The sequence below is a fragment of the Acanthochromis polyacanthus genome, chromosome 2 (genome assembly GCF_021347895.1).
Source record: "Acanthochromis polyacanthus isolate Apoly-LR-REF ecotype Palm Island chromosome 2, KAUST_Apoly_ChrSc, whole genome shotgun sequence".
Taxonomy (NCBI): domain Eukaryota; kingdom Metazoa; phylum Chordata; class Actinopteri; family Pomacentridae; genus Acanthochromis; species Acanthochromis polyacanthus.
Window position 1 is genome coordinate 28,209,543 of NC_067114.1, and position 16,731 is coordinate 28,226,273.

Sequence of the window (16,731 nt, forward strand, 5' to 3'; positions counted from 1 at the left end):
CAGAGCGGGAGAAGGTGGACAATGGTGGAAAATTAGAACAAAAGAAAGCGTAAGATGGACATAGAGGATGACACAAGGAGGAGAGACTGAACTTACTGTACAGCACTTGAAATTGTCAATATACACTGTATGTAGTTTGTGTAGTTATAGGAGATTCAGATTCTGTAATTTAGTAAAAGTACAGGCACAACAATGTAAAAATACCCTGATGCATCAGGCAGTGCCTTGGTCAAGGTGGAGCTAGTCACAAGAGAAATCTGAGAGCAGAGGATTCCTGCTAGACAAATTTGTATTATTTTGATTATTTTGATTTTGGATTTCTTTGTTTAATAAAAAATAAATGCGCCTTATAAAGGCTCAGTTATTTCAATTCATATATATATATATATATATATATATATATATATACATATATGAAATTAAATTTTAAAAAATATGTATTTTAGGGGTCAAGCAAGAAAGCTACAGTCGAGAAGTAACCAGCTGTAGTCACTCATAATCACTCACAAGAAGTTAAGAGGCAATGCTATGAAGCTCATTTCATTGACACAACATTCTAAGTCACCAAAATTGCTAATTCATGTTGCTGTATGTATATTTTTGACCCAGCAGATTTGGTCACTTTTTCTGTTAACCCATAATAAAGTCATAAAAGAACCAAACATCATGAATGTTTTTTGTGACAAAGAAGTATCTGTTCCAATCACTCTATCAGAGAAAAATCACAGTTGTAGAAATAAATGGAAACTCAAGAGAGCCATGACATTATGTTCTTTACAAGTGTATGTAAACTTTGGAGCACGACTGTAACTGACTGCATTTTGTCATCTCAACATGTCAGTAAATTTCCGAAAACATCACAGAAATAAAAATATTAGAAATAATATTAGTGGACTAACAAGACAATTTGCCCCTGAGATGCTGTGGAGTAGAAGTAGAAGGCTGCATAAAATGGAAAACTCAAGTAAAGTGCAAGTACCTTCGCCCACACAACTGCACAAAGTAAATGACCCTGCCAACTTTTACCTACTAGCTTAAATGTGGAAGAACACTGTCTGATCATTTTAAGTCAGCTTTGAAGCACAAAAAAACTCAAGTTCTAGGCTTCCAATCACATACATTTATATCAAGAAAGGTTCGTGATACATGAGTGAAGATGAACAGGTAGGGTTTTAGAGTGTTGTTGTTACTCAGTGGGGACTAGAGGCTTCTCTGTGCTCAACTGTCTCCATAGCGCAAGGCAAGTGATGCATTTACTGGGTGGGACGCAGGCGAGGCTTAAACTGCAGCATCTACTGACAATCTGCCCATGAGGCGTTTAGGAAACATTTCAGAAAACAACCTGGGCTACACTCTCCCCATCTAAACAGCATGAGTGTCGGATGCACATTGGTCACACCATCCACCCACCACCACAAGTAAATTCTCTGCCTGCAGGAAACACTGAGATATGATTAAACGGCCACCATTATGCACTGCATTTAATGAAAAGAGTGGCTGGGAACAGAGGTTCTGCTATCGTAGCATCAATGTCATGAATTGAAACGTTTAAAAAAATTCATCCTGTGCTGTGAAATGTGTGTGGCTGGCAGAGCAGCATCTATTTTTGTCGCATTCGGGAGAACAAATCGAAGCAGTGAGGGGTCAGATAACATAATTTACTACTGCTTATTATATAGCCAAAGAAGAGCTGCCTTGTACTAAGTAAGTCTCAGATCATCCAATTGAAAAAGTGTAAAAGAAAAACATTTATCTGTACCTTTAACCCAGTTTGTGTTCCTTATGTAAAGTCATTATCAATGCGTATGGAGAAAAAGGTAAGCCTTAAAATGCATTATTCAGGGTTTGGTAAAAGAAATTGCAAGTAAAGTATGTGCTGGTATTCCTGAATCAACAAAGTCAGGTGAACACCTCTCCTGTGGAACCAGGCATTAAGACCAGGCTTAAAACCTTCCTTTTTGACAAATCTTATAGTTGGAGCTGACTCGGGTGACCCTGAGTGGGTCAGCTGGAGTCTTCATGTGCACAACTGATTTTCAGCTTCCCTTAGTTCTGCCCTTAGTTATCCTGCTATAGGCCTAGGCTGCTGGGGGACCTCTCTTGAAGCACTGAGCCCTTGAGATATCTGCGGAGAGGCTCAAGAATGGTGAAGATCTTTCAGGTCTTCACCATTCTTGAGCCTCTCCGCGACTCTGTGGACGGTCATCCGGCTGATGTTCAGTTGTTAATCTGGAGACAAGCCCAATGATTCCACAATCTTGTAATATATTTGTGCTTTAAGACAGACATGAGACATCATTTCCATACATGGATTGGCCTCCACAGAGTCCAGACCTCAGCCCCAATGAGATTCTTTGGGATGTGCTGGAGAAGACCTTGCGCAGCAGTCCAATTCTTCCATCATCGATACAAGATCTCGGCAGAAAATTAATGTAACTCTGAACAGAAATAAATGCTGTGACATTGCAGAAGCCTAACAAAACAATGCCACTGTTAATGTGTGCCATTTTCAAAGCTAAAGGTGGCCCAACGTAATATTAGAGTGTGCGACTTTTTTGGACGGGCAGTGTATTTTCAATCCGGGCTGGCTGAAAAACAGGCACAACTGTGGACTTTTAAGAATTTTATCTATTGTTGCAATATAGCACGTCTGTCTAGCTAAGGTGCAGGTTTTGAACATTATATTGGAAACACTAAAAACAGTCGCACAGTGAGTAACCGATCTGAGGATTGAGACATCAGACACGCAGTGCAGCAAACAAGTTAGGGAGAAGAATAAGCCTAAGCAAGTTGGGGGAACAGGAACAGAGGGAGATGGAGAGATAGAGCGTAGAGTAAGCATTACATTTTCCACAGCCTTTTGAATAATTGAAGGGCCAGTTGTCTGGCATTGGGTTGTGAGCTGTGTTATCTGCCACCCCGGAGCAGCCATCCAGTGGTTGAGCTGTTCAACACACACACACACACACACACACACACACACACACACATAAAGTATCTGATCGATGGGAGGTGTGCTGGCGTTACCCAGCCATCTATTATTCACATTCACTAACACTCCAGGTGCTACAACACTGGTGTTTAGTGAATAATACAGTCACTCTGGATCTACTCAGGAGTTATGTACAGACGTGCACTGTGCACACACTGTATATATGCACCGCAGTGTGGGAGCATGTCCTTGTGTGAAAATATGGTGTTACGAGAGCAGTGTGGGACTGTGTTCAATATCGTGCAAAGTGTCTGAATATGTAACTGTGCGTGTGTGTGTGTGTGTGTGTGTGTGTGTGTGTGTGTGTGTGTGTGTGTGTGTGTGTGCGTGTGTGCGTGTGTGTGTGTGTGTTCATACCTTGTCGGCCCCAAGGCAAACTTCGACTTGATGAATTTAAAGATGTGTTCATCTGATCTGAGCTGAAGTGCCTTCTGTACACACATATACAAAAATACAGATAAGGTCATCATGTCAGGGCTAAAGATCAGCTTTTTGAGACGCATAAGCAACTAAGTAAACCAAGTTGAGATCAGATGGCGAGGTCACATCACTGAATGTTGATGCATGAGGAGAAGAGGAGAGCTGCAGTAGAGGGAGACCAGTTAAACGGGGAAAGATAAAGGGTAAAAAGGGAGGACAAGAAGAGAAGAAAGGCAGAAGATGAAAGTAGAGAAAAGTAGAGAAAACAGAAAGGAAGTCAGAGGATGGAAACAGTGAAAAGAAAGGAAGGATGGGATCAAGAGAAGCACCTTTGCCAGGTAGTTGATGGTGAACGCGAGGAGAAGAACCATGGCGCTGTGGAGGAGCATTTTGCCCAGGCGAACCAGCAGGCTTCCCGTCTTCAGACCAGACTGCAACAAGATACTGGTCAATACATTGTTTCAGTCTCATTGCTAGTTTTACATTGGAGATGTGTGGAAAGCAGACACATACACTACCAGTCAAAAGTTTGGAAGCATCTTCTCATTCAGTGGTTTTTATTTTTAGATTAATACTGAAGATAAACACTGTTTTGTTTACAACATAATTCCATGTTTTATTTTATAGTTTTGATGTCTTCAATATTAATCCACAATGTATAAAATACTGAAACCACTGAATGAGAAGGTGTGTCCAAACTTTTGACTGGTAGTGTAAATCTTCACATACACACTAAGTGTTGGGGTCAAGCACCTCTATTACCCCTTAATGTAGGGTTCATTTTTCTAACCCAAGTACATTCTGTAGCATTTCCATCGGGCAGACTGAGACATCCATGGCAATCATCTGTCACTTTTTCAGAGCAGAACATTATCAAATCTACAAAATATGTTTTGATATTTCTGAAATTTTACAATTACTTACGGATGTCAGAACTGTTTTTATTCCAAATGGATTAGTAATTTTCAGTGTAGACTGTATCTAAATCATATTTATAATGTCTAACTTTGTACACAGCCCACTATAACTTCTCAAAGAGTAACACCTACCAAACTCTAGAGCAAGAGTTTGACTTTAACATCTGCGATTATGTGTGGGTCTGTGAAATGTAAACTATGTCATCTTTCCAAATTTACAGCTTTTATTTAACGCTTCCAAGTTTGTAACAACCACAAAACACAATAAGAATAGATTTCCACCTTATGAGACCTTTAACTAACTTCTGGGAACTCTGGGTGGATGCATTTTATTCATGGTTGTATCACTGAATGTCAATGGACGTTACAAAAACTAAAGGTCAATTCATGCTGTCCATGTGTGCATGTCCAGTCAGTTTAGAATTTGTGACCACACAGAGCGTCTGTGTGCCAAGAAAACAAATGGTGCTCCTTATAACAAACAAATGTTTGTTATAAGAAGACTATGTACCAAGAGATTATCTGTCATTCACTTCTTTATAATTCATCACGAAAAGAGCTGTAACTAAGATAAGATAAGATAGACTTTATTCATCTCACAAAGGAGAAATTTAGTGTTACAGGGCTCTTAGAAACAAAAAACAAAGGAGTACAAAAGTCACGAAAGTGCAAGAACGAGATAATAAATATTGCACATAATAACAACTACACAGTAGTGTTATATAGTCTGATGGCAGTGGGGATGAAGGACCTGCGGTAGCGCTCCTTCCTGCACTGAGGGTGTCTGAGTCTCGTGCTAACTGAAGCAGTCAGTGCCATACTCTGGAGGAGCTTTGATTTATACCTGCATGCTTTCCGTCGACAGTGCCTAAACACAACGAGAAGTTCTAAATTCTCTAGAAATCCTGTGTTAAGTCCGTCCACTGTACTCGACACACCTCAGGAATAATCACATTGACACGGTGCTACAGCCTAATCTGTAACCAGCTGCTATATCCTGTAAAAAGTGCAGAGTTACAGCCTTTCAGAAGCATCCACAGGAGCTCCTGTTAGTATTTCTGTGCTCAATATGAGGTTTAATGCAATCGTCTGTGTAGCAGACCAACAGGTACCTATTGTACTATAAACAGCCATGTACAGTGCACTACCCACTTTTCAAGTCCACATCAGTCATGGGGAAACCATGAATAAGCCATGATTTTTCATCATCAGTGTGCTGCTGCTGCCATCATCAAAACCTCCATCATGGAAGGTATGTGTTTGAGGTTTAAGGGTATCGGCCTATGAAATGCCAACACTGTCCGCCAGGGCTAAAACAATATCCTTTATTTGGAAATCAATCTCCAAGTCCAGCTCGAGAAAATACTAGCTTTTAGTAACGGCATAATATGCTGTCACAAGCCTCAAAAAATAGACAAGTAGCAGAGGATACAGGTTGCTGGTAAATATGTGACACCTTGTGTTTAGCTGAAAGTTTCCTTAAACTGATGGAAAGTGACTGGATCTTTTGACATGAGCCTATTAGCCTTGCTGAACTATCAAAACACACTGCTTTCTTGCAATAATGAAATGATGTCACAGAGAGAAGCTCCTCAAAACATATTGTTGCCCGACTATAGGCACCAGCTGGCACCATACCCAGACCAGAAATTCAAGTTTGTTTTTGTTTCATCTTTTTAATGATTTATGACATGTTAAATTTGTTAAAATGCACTTAAGACGTGTTTGAGTTCTTTCTACTTCGATCCATGGTTGCATTGTTTCCATAGATGTGCAGAATTTTGTATTGCAGTGCACAAAGAGCATACATACAAAAATGTGACAGAAGACACCCAGAAACTGCTCATTTTGGGTTCAGAGGGTTGATGATTTGCATTCCCAAATCCTGCTGTTTTTAGATCTTAAACATTCAGCAATATTGCATGTAACCATCACTCACACACTCACACACACAAACACATATGCACACTAACCTGGCAGTGTCTGATGAAGAGCGCAGCTACAATGAAGCTCAGGACCAGTGATCCCAGGATCATAGAGTTACAGAACTGGAGGAGCCACACACTCAGAAGGCCGCTCACTTGAACCAGGTACAGAGTGGTCACCTGGACAAAGACACACACAGGTGTTACACAGGGCCTGGTGTGTGCCTCTGACACAATGACATTTGTTTTAATTACAAATACACCTGAACCATTTATTATTTGATGTCAGGTAACTCTGTGTTCAAATCTTTGCCAAAATCTCCTCCTTAATCGGAAAAAACGACTAATTCAACATCAGAGCAAATAAAACAGTTAAGAGCACAACTACCTGTATAGCAATATAGCACAAGGGTTAACTGTCAAAATACGGTGTTTGTCGAATTTGGCAAAAGCAGGTTCCAAATCTTAGTCAAAATTTGCCATTTTTGTAGCATGTAGGTTGCTGCTCAAAGGTAGCTGTTATTGTTTTCCACACCAAGGGGGACTTTGAAAATGGTGACGTGGAGACAGTGAAAAAGGCCATGTGAAATACACAGCAGAAAAGGAACACTTATACCTGCAGTGTACCTTAACCCCAATCGGTTATCTGTGCCAACTCCCCAGTTTTAGGATACAGTATCTATTAACTATAGAGAGCTGGATATGCTGCTGCAACTCAACCTTGCTGTGACTATCTCCCAGTGGCCACTTGTGGTTCTGCAGCAAAAACATTACTTGCACTCCAACAAGAACTTCTCTCATGGACCACCAGCAAAAAAAAAAAAAAAAAAAAAAAAAGAGAGAGAGAGCTGTGAAACTGTTGACGGGACACCTAGAATTGAAACACATTCAGCTCTCACTCTTTTGTATTATTCATTTTAATCCATGAATGTTTAATATTTGTCAGATTTTATCACAACCTAGAATAGACTATGGACTGAGCAGGTGAGGTCAAGTGGAAATGATCCTGGAAGCTAGAAATTTGTATGCTCTTTCAACGAAATTTCAAGAGAATGGGTGCCACTCTTACTTGAGTCCAGTATCCAGTCATTATAATACATACATGAGGCTACTTCTCATAACCATACCTGTGTAGTTGTTAAGAAGTCAGCACAGTCAAGGGTATAAATGATGAAAGCCTGAACAAGTAGAATGAACTGGTTGAACTGCCATGTCAGACAGAAACAGAACGTGGTCACGTACATCAACCACACCATCACCTTCTGAAGAGAGAGAAGACACAAATAACCACAGGTGAGATATTTTAACTGGATACTAATGGCATACCACTCTATTTCTTGCATGCTGCTAGCATTTTTAGAGATGGTAAATTATTGAACAGATTGACTGACTGTGCGAAGTCCAGGTGGTATGGTGAGGATGGTCAATAGCTTTGATCTGGTATAGGTCTGTGTGCTTACCTGCTGCAAGGCAGTGAGCTGAGGCCTGAGGTAGCAGGTGATAGTGGTGACCTGCAGCGCTAAGAAGGGCAATGACCAGTTCTCTCTGAGGGAGATGGTGAACTCTACACGAGTGGTATCCACCCTGGGAGGAGGGAGAGAATGAGACAAGAAGTGATGCGCAGAGTAAAAAAAACAGGTTTTGAAAATGATGTAGTACCAAACTGTCCACCTCACAACTTACATGAAGCAAATTAAAATGACATTTTTATCTGCTTACAACTTCCTGCAGCCTGTGTATTGATGGGGTGAAAAAAAATCAGAGGAATAAGAGGATAAGATAAGGAGTGAACAGCTGTTCCACTGATAGCCAGAAAAGTTGGAATGTAATTTACTATAATGGCTTATTGCAATATTTAAAGGTCAGTGAGTTTCAAGTGAAATATGCTTCAAACTATGCAGTTTTTTCTCGATAATGATAGCTCTTTTTGGAAGTTTTCTGCAGTTTTAAACCTCTGTGGCTCTCTGTTTTACTCTTTAAGATAACGCTAGATAACCCTTCCTTAACCCCTGCACTGTTACTGCAGCAAAGATAGCGAAAGCATCCAGCAACAAAAACAAAGCAAAATATAATAAGTAAGTAAATGAAAAGCAAGATGTAATAAATAAGTAAATAAGTAAACAGTGAAACAGTACAGAGTACAGTTTACAGAGGTTAGTGAGGAAATCTTGCCCCTGTATTGATCCGGAAGGACTGAAGAGAAAATGCCAGCAGGGTTTCTGAATGCATTCCAACTTTAGCCCACATCCAAAGAGATGTCAGGCAGCACAAACTCATATTAAAGAAACAAGAAGACAATGCAACTGGAAAGGGCCTTTTGTCTACGAGATGTCCAGTACAACCACAATCTGTTAAATGTAAGACATATATAAATCACTAGGTTTGTCTGAACACTGAATCTGGCTGCCAGCAACATCTGCATATAATATAACAAGAAAAGCACTCACAGAGCGCTGCTCAGTCATTGCATCATTTCCGACAGCTGAAATCTTGCAAAAATTTGTGGCAGAAATCACAGCACCACAGAATGTGGCCATTTAATACAGATGCTCCCACAAACAAAATGGCCTTGCGCTGAGCACAGGTGTGTGTTATGCATGTGTATGTTATGTACAGATACCGAATCCCCGGACTTAAACATGTAGCGGGCTGTGAGAATTGATGGGACTTGGAAACATCCCCACAATTTAGTCAGTTGCTCCTCGTATCATTTTCGATGGATAAATCCCGATAAGTCCGCAGCGATGGATTTGTAGAAGCATCGCAATCATGTGATCGTCAGCAGGCAGCTTGTTATCATAGTTACAGTGACGTCATGCCGCTATCTCGCAATGATAAGAAATCTTGGACAAATCCGTGGATCTAAACCATAAGACACATCACTGCCAAAATCTAATCAGTTGGTCTTTCTGCAATTTCTGACCTTAAGTTTTGACTTTCACTGAATTCATATTCTGCTCACACGATATTGATTTTGACAGTGAAATCCTCTGCCGGTTTCTTCAATCAAAAACACATTTATAAAAACTCGCACTGGAGACCCACAAATATAAATATTTGATTAAATTATATAATCATGTAGTCCATTATACTGATTATTTTACTTGGTGTGATATCATTAAGTGCCTCCTACATTTTTTGGCTAGTTTAAAGACGATTACATGATCTATCGGTTAATCTGAGATGAAAAGTAACAAATAAAGACATAAATGTATCAAAAAATGGTAGATAATGGCAGCATGTCCAACAGCATGATATAAACAGAGATTAAACACAGGGAAGAAAATAGAACTACAGCTTGGTATGGTGTAGAAAAAGCAGGAGAGCTGGAGTTCTTTCTAGACTTGAGGTCAAAATTCTGACACTGTATTCTACAAAAGCACGATTAGTACCTGTATGATTTTCAAACAGGTACTAAAGTAAATTTTGTGATTCAAGTAATAACCGGTGCATACATGAATGAGAAAATTAGCTAAAAATTGGGATTTTATAGAGTTAAAACATGAGATCACTCACATAGATTTTGAAAATAATAAGAGTGATTTTGAAAACAGAAACTCTTGTCAATAAAGATGTGAGTGACGACAAGAAACTTGTAAAGGTGAGCTGGGGTATTTGATCCTGAGCAGGAAAGTGGATGAAGAACCATTTTACAAACATTGTAAAATCGTAAAATCATTGTTTGGATTTATCAGCTACTTGTGCACTGTTTGACACAAATAGCATCATAAGGCTTGGTAGTTTCACTGTATATGCTGTGAAGATTTGAGATGATTCACCTGAAAGATATCTTGAGTTAGAGAAATAATGCACCTTATTTTTGGGTGTCATGGTTGATGAGAATTTGAACTGGAAATCAGAGGTAAATTATACAAAAGTAAAAATATCAAAAAAAAATTTTAATTTACAAAGTAAAGGATTTGTTGTATTGCAAAGCATTATATAATTCTCTTACTGTTCCATATCTGACCTACTGTGTTGAAGTTTGGAGGAAATGTCTGTAAGAGAAATGTCCCGTCAATTTCTATTTTACAGAAAAAGAGCCATAAGACTAATCAGTCGAAAAAAATCGACAAATCCGTCAAACTAATTTTTCTTTCAGTTAAAATTGTTGAAATTCCGCAACATAGTAAATAATAGTGTTCTGCAAATTATGTATGAGGTTAATGAAGAAAGATCTGTGAGAAAGTCAGCAGAACTTAAAAGAAACAGAGATCTTTGGAAAACCAAGCTTTAGGACCAAATGAATGGAACGATGCGCTTCTGCAAAACGGGTCAATGTATGGAACAATCAAGGAATCCAAAGAATCGAAATCCCACGCAAGATTTTAAAATGTAATTAAAATACAAAGAAATGAATTGAGAGTATCATAGCGTTTGTTATGAGAGAAAACTCCGCTATGAGTGAGAGTGGTCGTGCAGGCCTCTCAGACTTCTTTTTTTTGTCATCTTTTCTGTTGTTTATTTTTAATGCTCATTGTAAAACGATTGTTTGTTATAAAGGGGCCGATCACATAGGTTATTCTTCTTTCTGCTCCCTTTCACTCAGAAGTTTGGAAACTTTTGTTTTTCTAATGCATTGAAGTGGGTTCTGTTTTTTGTCTTTTGTCAATGAATGAAATAAAAACTAACAAAAAAATTATTGTGATTATACTGACACATAAAGCTGCCATTAAATTTCAGGGTTATATCCTCCCTCAAGTGTAGCGCAAAGGGTCTGCTTTTATCTGACAGCAATGTATGCATGTTCCTGCTATTTCTGAACATTTTATGAACTAAAATGTCTACTATGTTTGAGTAAATGAAGCCCCTGTTAGCATAACTGGGTGAAAAAATAAAATATAATATTCTCAGTTCTTACATTGGCAGTAGAGAGTTTCCTTTGGCGATGGCCAAATACCTCTTTTGGGGGTTTGCATAAAACCTCCCTGGGAAATGCAAAAAATTCCTTTGGGCAGGAAAAATGCTGCATTTACAAAGCCAGGTGCATGTAGAAAGGGACCGTTCTCTTCTCTATTCACTGTTTCATCCACAGACAGTACATGAGCTCACAGTCATCACTCACCTGTTAAGGATGTACCAGATCCCAGTGAGCGTACCAGCCAGCCAAGAACCAGACAGGAGCCACGCGGTGAGGTACAAAGCAATCACATACACAGCTTGGAGCGAGAAAACGGTGTAAATGTAGAAATACACTGGCTCCAGATACGACTGGAAAACACACCCACACGCACAAGCACACAAGGAAGTCATTAGTTCATTAGGCACTGCCAATGAACACAGTTGACTGCAGTGACAGAAAACTGACTCAGGCACTCAAGAACACTGTGGCATTTTCAGAGTTTGGTCTGATATTTCACTTCCTGACATTCTTGTCACACAGCGAGATGGCTGACAAAGCTTAGCAGCAGTTTCTCAGTTAACTGATATGCCAATACAGAAACCTTTTCCTCCAGTGTGACAAGTGTAAGTGCCAAAGACAAAAGCTAAAAAAAAAATTAAAATGCCACAGCACCTCAAACACCTGGCAATCTCCTAATATGACTATTATTTAAAACAGCAACAGTAACATGGGTGGTTAATAATAATGACAAAAGAAAAATACATATTTTTTCAAAATACCGCATCATGATACTACTTTTTTTTTTAAACCAAAGAAAGATTATATTGGTGGGATAAAATGAAATGAGAATCTCTTTGTCACAGTGGCAGGCATTCCTCTAATTGTTCATGCTTTACAAGTCTAATATGAAGAGGTGACAGCAGAGTGTTGGGGTACCTGTATGGGCAACAATCTGTAGAGAATGCTGAGAAAGACCTCTTGGTAGATATTCATTCGTTGCAAGAGATTAATGGTCCTTTTGGATTCTGTCAAGTTGTCATGGATCAATTCTGAGAGCCCTAGGAACACACACAAACACACACATTTAAAATGCCACTATTACTTTCCTGTTTTTTTTCAACGCAACACAGACTGATATCAATTACTACTGGCTTTGTGACAACCGGGGAGGGAGGGGTAGGAATGTTTCTCAAAGCTAAGCTGGCTCATTTATAGAGAGTGGTGCTGTTAAAAGAAATACCAGTGTTTGGAATTTTTGGTTTGCCACTGAAGCCACGGCTCGTTCTGCCTGGATTTAAATTCTTTAATTGCTGAAAGCACAGCGATTGTCCGAGGCCATCAGTGCATTCAGCCTTGGAATCCCTCAAACTCTGTTTCATTTCCTAAAATTTAAAATACACGTGGTCATACATATGAGCTCATACACATACCGATGGCACTACTCCAAAGCAGGCACTGAGTCCAGTATCATAACTATGTATTTGGTTTGATTTTAACAAAGTGTGACACCTAACTAGAAGCAAGGGCTGAGTTTCTGCTGCAGGCTGGGACATGTCAGCTTGATCACAGCTGTGTTCTTGATCCATGTACAAACATAAAAACCAGCACTGCTTTCCATAAGTAAAGTGCACTTTACAACCCACACACATGGCCCACTCTACTTTATTCATTTGATTATAGGATGTTCATTTGAACAGTCATTTTAGCTTTAACCAATTTCTTCCCTCATTCCTTGTACCCTTCCTTCATCATCTAAATCCTTTTATCTATTTTCGTTCCCTAACACTTCCCTTCTGCCCTCATACCTTTTCTCTGTGCTTTTATTTCCATTCTTTTTCTTCAATGAGGCCTCCTACTATCATTTTTGTTCCATCATTGCTTCCTTTCCCCCCTCACTTTTTTCCTTTCCCATATCAGTCATTTATTTTTGCATTTTTTCCATTCCATGCCGTAAAGCCATTTGTTCTTCTTTCCGAATATTTTTTCTCCTCAGTCTTTTGCTCGTAACATTTTTAACTGCTGTAGCTTCAACATATCAAACTGTTCTGTGGTGACAGAAAAATAAGTGAACAGAGAGGGAGATAGACAGGTAGGTCAGCCAGTTCCTCAGCTGATTAGACTAAAGCCCAATTGCCTTAGTGGAAAATTAGGCCCATTTCCAACTAGGAATTTTACATGATAATGGGAACAAAATAATTAGACTAATTTCTCTCAGACCAGACTGTGCGTCATGAGAAGCTGCAGTGATTTGTTTGGTCTGGCTGGAAAATGGAGTGAAAAATTGCTTCTCTCTTCAAGAGTGGGTAGAGAAAGCCACCTTGTGGTTCTAGTGATGCAAAGAAGGTCAATGAATGAAGCCATCATTAGCTTAATTAGATGGTTTTATCGATTCCACCTAAATCTTTTTAAAACAGTATTCAAGCAAAAGGAATTCAAATGTAGCGCCTTTATAAAGTATTCAACCCCCGTGGCAGTTTTCCCCATTTTATTGCGTTTCCACACTGAATTATGGTCAAATTCTTTCAGCTTTTTTGACAAGAATTTACAAAAACATTACATATAACACAGAAAACGTTTTTTTAAAAAGTCACTGGAAGTATTTACCAACTTCAAAGTGGCTCACCTAATTAAAGACAGGGGCAGCCAGTTGGTGCAGGAAATCACACAACTGAGTGCAGTGAATGCATCTTAAGTGATTGTAATTTACCGACACTTCATCTGAAAGGTCCAGTCACTGGTGAATCATTGCTCCTGGCTATAACTACACCATGAAGACAAAAGAAAACTCCAAGCAACTCTGTGCAAAGGTTACTGAAAAGCATAAGTCAGGAGATGGGTACAAGAAAATGAGTGAGCGATGGAAATAACTAGGGCTGGACCCGAATATCCCGAATATCCGAATATTCGTTCGCTACGGCACTATCCGGATATTAATTTGGTATCCAAATATATAAATGTTTACACTGACACAAAAGAATTTTTGGAAATTCTAGACAGAAAATTTTTTTTCCTTTTTCTTTTCAGATTTTTTATATCAAGTGTAGACGTTCAAAAGGCATTCCAACATAACCCTATTGAGTCTTTTTATAGGATGACATATATATCACAGCAAACAATGCATACCTTCCTGCACGGAAGGGGCCTGCAACATTTGCTTGTAGTAGGAGTAGTACAGTCCACACTCAGTCCGAAAGGAGATCTCCCGCTCCACTTCCTGAAAGCAAAAAGGAAAATTTGGGTCGTATAAATCCAAACACTTCTGTTCTCTGTAATATGGAAAACAGATATCCTGGCAATACATGACAGAAACATGGAGGATAGAAGCAAAGCAGCTTAAACACTCATAATCCTCAACAGTAACAAGCAGACAGGTAACACAGTGTGTGTGCACTTGGAGAATGTCTTCCCCCGAGACTTCCTGCTTGCCATGCATGATTACTGTTCCATCGGGGGGTAAGAGAGAGAGCAAACAGTGAACAACCAGCTGCAGAATATTAAGCTAATTATTAATCAATCATATTTGGTTTGCAAATACATTTTCCAGCTGTGCTTGTAAAAAAAGAAATTATTTCACTATAGCAACTGATTTCTTTACCAAATCTCTTATGCGGTTTAACTGAAAGTCTATCAAATGGTTTCTCCAGTATTATTGTCCTTCCAGATGAATGCAGTCCAAAGGATCTCAAAATCCAATGTTTGTTGAAACACAAAGCATATTTCTGTGTATTATTACAGTGCAGTTTATCTTATATTTCTTCAGCAATAATTTATGATTAATAGCTAAGCCCTCATAAAATGAAAAAGAAGACCATGTAATGGACACAACATTTCTTGGGCCACTAAAATCTGCTGATACTGGAAGTCAGCTACATGAATAAATGAAAGCAAACAGACATACTCCTTTTTATTTACATTGCAACTTAAACAACTTTTGTACTGAAAAGATCACAAATCCATCATGAAGCCACATTTAAAATAAACAATAAAAAAGCTGAGTTCAACCTCTGGACCCTCCAAAGCCATGGTCCCCCTGCTAAATTAGACCTCTTCTAAGGAAACAGTGTGTAGCTACAGATTGTGGTTAACTGACATCTCCTCTAGTCTATACATTCATAGTATCTTTTAAATATGATTTTTTTCCTCCATTCTCAAATAAATCTTGTCCACAAGAAAACACAAAAAAACAAAACTGAAGTGTGCTTTGAGTTTTCCTCCACAATCATACGGGATTTCTCATATTTCCTGATAAGGTTTCCTGGCCCATCGACTGAAAAACATCCACAAAGCATGACAATCCCTCCGCCACTGTGGGGATGGTCTTCTTGGGAGAATGCTTCACATCTGTGGGTCTAAAAAAACTCCACTTTCCCCTCATCCAACCACAGAAATGATGAAAAAAAAAAAAAAAAGCTTTCTTCTTCGACCAGGTGAGCTTTTGCTAAGGGTATGCGAGCTTTGTGGTCCAGCCTTGAAGAAAAGGTGTCCTCCTTTGTCAGCATTCATAGAGACCAGGGTTGTGCGGTGTCTGCTGGAGCGCTGCCTTTGACATGTTGGTACCAGATCTGCTCAGATTAATCAGGATGGTATTGGAGGTGATCCTTACATTCTTCTTGACCTCTTATATTTCTATTATTTGCTGTGCAGGTTTGGCTTCTGACAAAGCCTGAGAATTTTCACAGTGTGGCACTCCTTACACATCTTGATTTTCTTTGTTCTGTGTCCGCTGGCACATGAAAACAGTTGGATATGGCTTTATAGCCTTCCTCTGTGGATGATAGGTCCTAATAGCAAGCTCACTAAGCTTTTTGGTTTTGACCATGCCTTGCAATATGAGTAACCAACTGGAGAACTACTGTATTAGCTGTTTCCCTTCCTAAAGAATTAGAATGACTCAGAACTAGATAGAGAGATAGATAGATAGAGAGATGTGTATAACAACACTTTACAGTTTTTGCCACATTGTGTTTTCACCAAAATTGAAAATACAATACATTAGAAACTCAATGCAACAAGACTGAATATGCCTGCAATCAATGATACACAAACTATAAAAAGTGATCACTGAAGCTAAAATTAGTGTCACCAAGAATTTAGATTAAATGAATAACGGGAGCTTTTTTTTTTTTGTCAAATGAGACTAAGAGAAATCTGTTCAGGTCAGACGGGGTCGAGCATGTTTGGAGTGCATCTGACCAGGACCACCACAGTGAATGCATATTCCTAACAGTGAAGCATGGATGTGTGAGTGTGATATGTGGCTTCATGAAGGGTAAAAGTGTTGGGTAGATGACATGTATATATAGCACCATGGATGTCTGTGGATATATCAAACTATTACCTGACAAGACGACTCACAGTCTCCAGAAGCTTGGCAGAAGTGGTATATTCCAGTATATATTTGGACAACAATCCAAAGCAAACCGGCAAAATCACACAAGAGTTTCTCTAAAAGAAGTGAGAACTATGACCGAGCCAGTTATGTCACCTGATCCACAAAAACACATTCACGGTATTTTAAGGAGAAAGGTAGAGCAGTACAAACACTCCATCAAAGACCAGCTGTAAAGAAAACTGTCTCTGAAGAATGACAAAACAGAAGTTTGCTGGGCTAAAAGCAGAGGAGGACTGGATGTA

General features: G+C 39.1%; 1 protein-coding gene across 4 annotated transcripts in view; it reads right to left on the reverse strand.

Annotated features, from left to right (window-relative positions):
- The window catches only part of dpy19l3 (dpy-19 like C-mannosyltransferase 3), a 106,432-nt gene that overhangs the window by 57,385 nt on the left and 32,316 nt on the right, over nt 1-16,731 (reverse strand). For all 4 annotated transcript variants that reach the window (XM_051944933.1, XM_051944932.1, XM_022212475.2 and 1 more), the window contains 8 exons: nt 14,221-14,311; nt 12,034-12,155; nt 11,320-11,465; nt 7,715-7,838; nt 7,382-7,516; nt 6,303-6,434; nt 3,742-3,843; nt 3,350-3,423 (listed from right to left, as the gene is read on the reverse strand). In XM_051944933.1, the coding sequence (XP_051800893.1) occupies nt 3,350-3,423; nt 3,742-3,843; nt 6,303-6,434; nt 7,382-7,516; nt 7,715-7,838; nt 11,320-11,465; nt 12,034-12,155; nt 14,221-14,311 (926 nt within the window). The remainder of the gene's footprint in view (nt 1-3,349; nt 3,424-3,741; nt 3,844-6,302; nt 6,435-7,381; nt 7,517-7,714; nt 7,839-11,319; nt 11,466-12,033; nt 12,156-14,220; nt 14,312-16,731) is intronic.